General features: G+C 55.2%; 1 protein-coding gene across 1 annotated transcript in view; it reads right to left on the bottom strand.

Moving 5' to 3' along the window:
* ETH_00004530 (uncharacterized protein) overlaps positions 1–3,808 on the bottom strand; it is a gene marked incomplete at both ends in the record, with an annotated part of 8,851 nt that overhangs the window by 2,391 nt on the left and 2,652 nt on the right. Inside the window, 5 exons of the mRNA XM_013373159.1 lie at positions 77–494; positions 745–914; positions 1,719–1,776; positions 2,103–2,154; positions 3,420–3,722. Of these exons, the coding sequence (XP_013228613.1) occupies positions 77–494; positions 745–914; positions 1,719–1,776; positions 2,103–2,154; positions 3,420–3,722 (1,001 nt within the window). The remainder of the gene's footprint in view (positions 1–76; positions 495–744; positions 915–1,718; positions 1,777–2,102; positions 2,155–3,419; positions 3,723–3,808) is intronic.

The following is a 3,808-nucleotide window of genomic DNA, read 5'->3' as shown; positions in this document are numbered from 1 at the left end:
GCAGCAGCAGCAGCAGCAGCAGCAGCAGCAACGCCCCGCTTCTTCAGCACGAGCGCGCCCACGCGTTTGCAGAAGCTCACGCGGCAGCCGTCGAGCTGCTGCCGAAGCATTCGTTTCTGCGAAGCGGAGAAGCAAGAGTGGCGGCTCGTGTGTCGCACAATGGTGAGCCTCCCGCTGCTGCTGCTGTTGCTGCTGCTGCTGCTGCTGCTGCTGCGGCGGCGGCGGCGACCAGTGGTCCTGACCAGTGGTTCTGAGGGCTCGCCGCGCAGACTGCAGCGTTCGGGGCCCCCCCGCAGTCGCTGAGGGACTTCGCGCGCTGCCTGGCGCTGCTGCTGAGCATCAGCAGCAGCAAACTGGGCTGCTGCCAAATGGACTCTGTGGTTTCGCTGCTGTCTTCCGGGGGCCGCTGGCAGCAGCAGCAGCGGGAAAGCTCGAAGTGGGGGAAGCACTTGGATCTTTTTGCTGCTCCGCGTGGGTTTCGAGCAGCAGCAAAGCTGCAGACACGGAAGCAGACGCTTAAGAGCACTTGTTCACATTTAAAAGCATTTATTTATTTATTTATTTATTTATTTATGCAGCAGCAGCAAACGCAGCAGCGGCAGAAGCAGCAGCAGCACAAGCAGCAGCAGCAAAAGCAGCAGCACAGCAGCGAAAACAGCAGCAGCAGCAGCAATAACAGCAGCAGCAGCAAGAACAGCAGCAGCAGCAGCAGCAGCAGCAGGGGAAGGACAGGCGGCGTCTCACCGTCGTGGAGGACGGCGGCGGTGAGGTCCACTCTGGATCCCTCGAAAAGAAAAGAGTGAGGACTTTCTGCTGCTGCTCCATCTGCAGCAGTTGCATGCAGCAGGTACACTGCGTTGGGGTGTACGTACAGCTCGCACCAAGGAGAAAGCGCGTGAGGACGTATTGGGTTTCTGAGGCAGCAAATCAAAATTTGGAAATTTTTAATTTGAATTGTTTACTTAATTCAAAATAATGTGTCATTCATTCAAAAGAATTTTTAGTAAATTCAAAAGATTTGTTGAATTAATTCGAAGGATTATTGAATTAATTCAAAAGAATGTTTAATTAATTTGAGAGGATTGTTAAATTAATTAATTCAAAAGAATTAATTTAAAACAATTGTTGAATTAATTCAAAAGAATCAATTAATTTAAAAGAAGTGTTGAATTAATTCAAAAGAATTGATTAATTTAAAATAATTGAATTAATTCAAAAGAACTAATTAAAAGGATTGCTGAATTAATTTAAAAGAGTTAATTAATTTGAAAGAATTGTTGAATTAATTTAAAAGCCTCACTGGAAGCATTTGCAGGACACATTGCTCGCAAAGTCCTCATGCTTCTGTACACCCGAGAAGCTTCTTCTTCTTTCCAGGCCTTAGCAGCAGCAGCAGCAGCAGCAAAGTGAGTAGAGGCGCAGCAGGAGGTGTCAGCAGCAGTGCTGCAGTACCTTTCTGCCGCAGCTGCTGCAGCTGGCGCTTGCTGCTGCAGCAGCAGGCTCGAGCTCGCCCTGCTGCCTCACGCAGACCAGCCAAGCAGCAGCAAAAGGACTTCTGGAGTTTTCTTCAACTCCGGAAAAAGTGCATGCACAGACTCTTCGGAAAGTCTTCATTAAAGGCACACTGAGGGGCTCTCCGAGGCCCACGACGACGCAGCCTGCAGCAGCGGCAGCATGCAGCGCGGTGTACGTACACCCCGTGCATGCGTAGCACGCACCTCGCAGCACCACCAGCGCCCCACAGCGGAAGCAAAAGCCTCCCGGAAAAGGCCGGGACTGCAGCAAAAGAGGAGCAGCAGGGACGCAGCAAGCAGCAAAGAAACAGTGGCAGCTGAACTCCGAGAAGGGGGGCCAGGCGGGCCAGTGGGGCCCCAAAAGAAAAGAAAAGTCTTTTTTTTCTGAAGTCTACAGAGGCATTGGAGGGCCCCCGGGGCCCCCGGGGCCCCACAGACAGCCAGGACTCAAGGAGTTGCTGCTTACCGCCAACTGCTGCAAAGAGCTGCACAGCCGCAGAACGCACTTCTGCAAATAGCTGCAAAACTGAGCAGCAGCAACAGCTCGCTGGGCCCCGGAGTTTGCTGCAGCAGCTCAGGTGTACTTACACAGTCCCACGCAGTCAAAGCCACGGGCCCCCAGGCCGGCAGCTCGTCGAGTCTGCACACAAGAGCCGAGAGGAATTAAAAAGAAATTCTTTTTGAACTTTCGCGCCTACAAAAGAGAAACGTCCACTTCCAGCTCCAGCAGCAAACAGCGGGGGGCTTGTTCGTTCTCCTTTGCTGCTGCTGCTGCAGTCCGCATCTGCGCCAAAATGCTCCGCAGGTGCTTCTGTGCAGATTCCCCACACATTCAGGCCAAACCCGCGCTAAAACTTTCAAAATGTTTCAAGTACTTGTGCCACCCATTGCAGCAGCGGGAGGGGAGTCTCAGAGTGCTCTTGTTCTGCAGGATCGCAGCCTCGACAGCTTTTCGTTTCGTCCAGCCGCCGTGACTTCGGGGGCCTTTTTGTCCACTGCCGAGTCGCGGGACGACGCCGAACTGGAGTCGGCAACATAATTACAGCAACTGAAAACACTAAATACAAAAGTTCCTTCGAATCGCGTTTAATTCGAAGTTAGATGTCGCCGCGCAGCTGCCCAGGTTCAACTTGCAACAGCAACGAGCTGCATGTACACCTGAAACCGGTCGCCTCGTTTTGCAGATCCTGCTGGAAACTCGCCGCAGTTGAGATGATCCCTTCGTTTTCGTGGCGGAAAAAGCGGAAATAAAATTCGCATTTCAATTTCGTGCATATTCAAAACAAAAATGAAGGCAAGCGAGACAGCGCAGCCGTTTCTCCGGCAGGATCGCGCGGCACAAAACGTGTGCAGCACCTCTCGGCTGTACAGCACGTAAAACTGCTGCGTCGTTGAAGCAAAAGTCAAAAAAGCTGCCCCAGCCTCCCTCTTCAGAACTGGGGCCTTTATTTGGCGAGGGCGCCTCTTGCTGCTGCAGCAAGAGTTGTGCTGCAGCGCCCTCCGCAGCAGCAGCAGCAGCAGCGCAAGCGGCGCCAGGGCTTGCTGTGAGCTAATGCGGACTGCAGCAGCTCCTGCAGAGCTGGCGAAGTGCTGCACTACTCTACGGAGTTTCGTCTTTCCTAAATGTGCTGAAAACAGCAGAGACAATCGATAGAGTTCAAACTGTCCTGGTGCCACAGGCAATAGGCCAAGCAAGAAAAGCCGAGCTGCGGCATTTGCTGAACTTCCCCTGCAAATGCCCTTCGTTTCTCTTCTCTGCTGCTGCTGCCTGCTGCTGCAGCGCACGGCCAAAAGCCCAAAAAACGCATGCAGCAGCAGCACCGCCGCAGCAGCAAAACCAAGAAACTCTAAAGGCCCCCCAAATCTCTCTATTTGGAAAGCCCTACCGCCTTCGCCATTTCTTACTGCCCCGCATTCCACGGCCTCGCCGATGGCTCCCCTAAAAAACCCCCGAGGGGGCCCCCCGCCGGGGCCCCCAGGGGGGGCCCCCCCAAGGGGCCCCCCAGGGGGTGGGGCCCCAGGGGGCCCCCCACGGGTACCCCCAGCGAGGCCCCTAGGGGGCCCCCCGAGGGACCCCCTAGGGGAGGCACCCCCGAGGGGCCCCCTAGGGGGGGGCCCCCCACGGGGGCAGCATGCACCGGGGCTGTACCCACGGGCCTGCCGCCCCCGTGCAGCAACTTGAGCAAATTCTTCTCTCCGCTGCCTCCCCTAGAAAGGGGAGGGCTGTGGGGGGTGGACGGATAGTCTAAGTGACTGCCAGGGGCCCCCTGGAGGGGCCCCTGGAGGGCCCCCGG

The sequence above is a fragment of the Eimeria tenella genome, genomic scaffold, assembly GCF_000499545.2.
Source record: "Eimeria tenella Houghton genomic scaffold, Eth_scaff121, whole genome shotgun sequence".
Taxonomy (NCBI): Eukaryota; Apicomplexa; class Conoidasida; order Eucoccidiorida; family Eimeriidae; genus Eimeria; species Eimeria tenella.
Note: the sequence above shows the minus strand (reverse complement) of the source record. Positions and strands in the feature narration are given on the sequence as shown.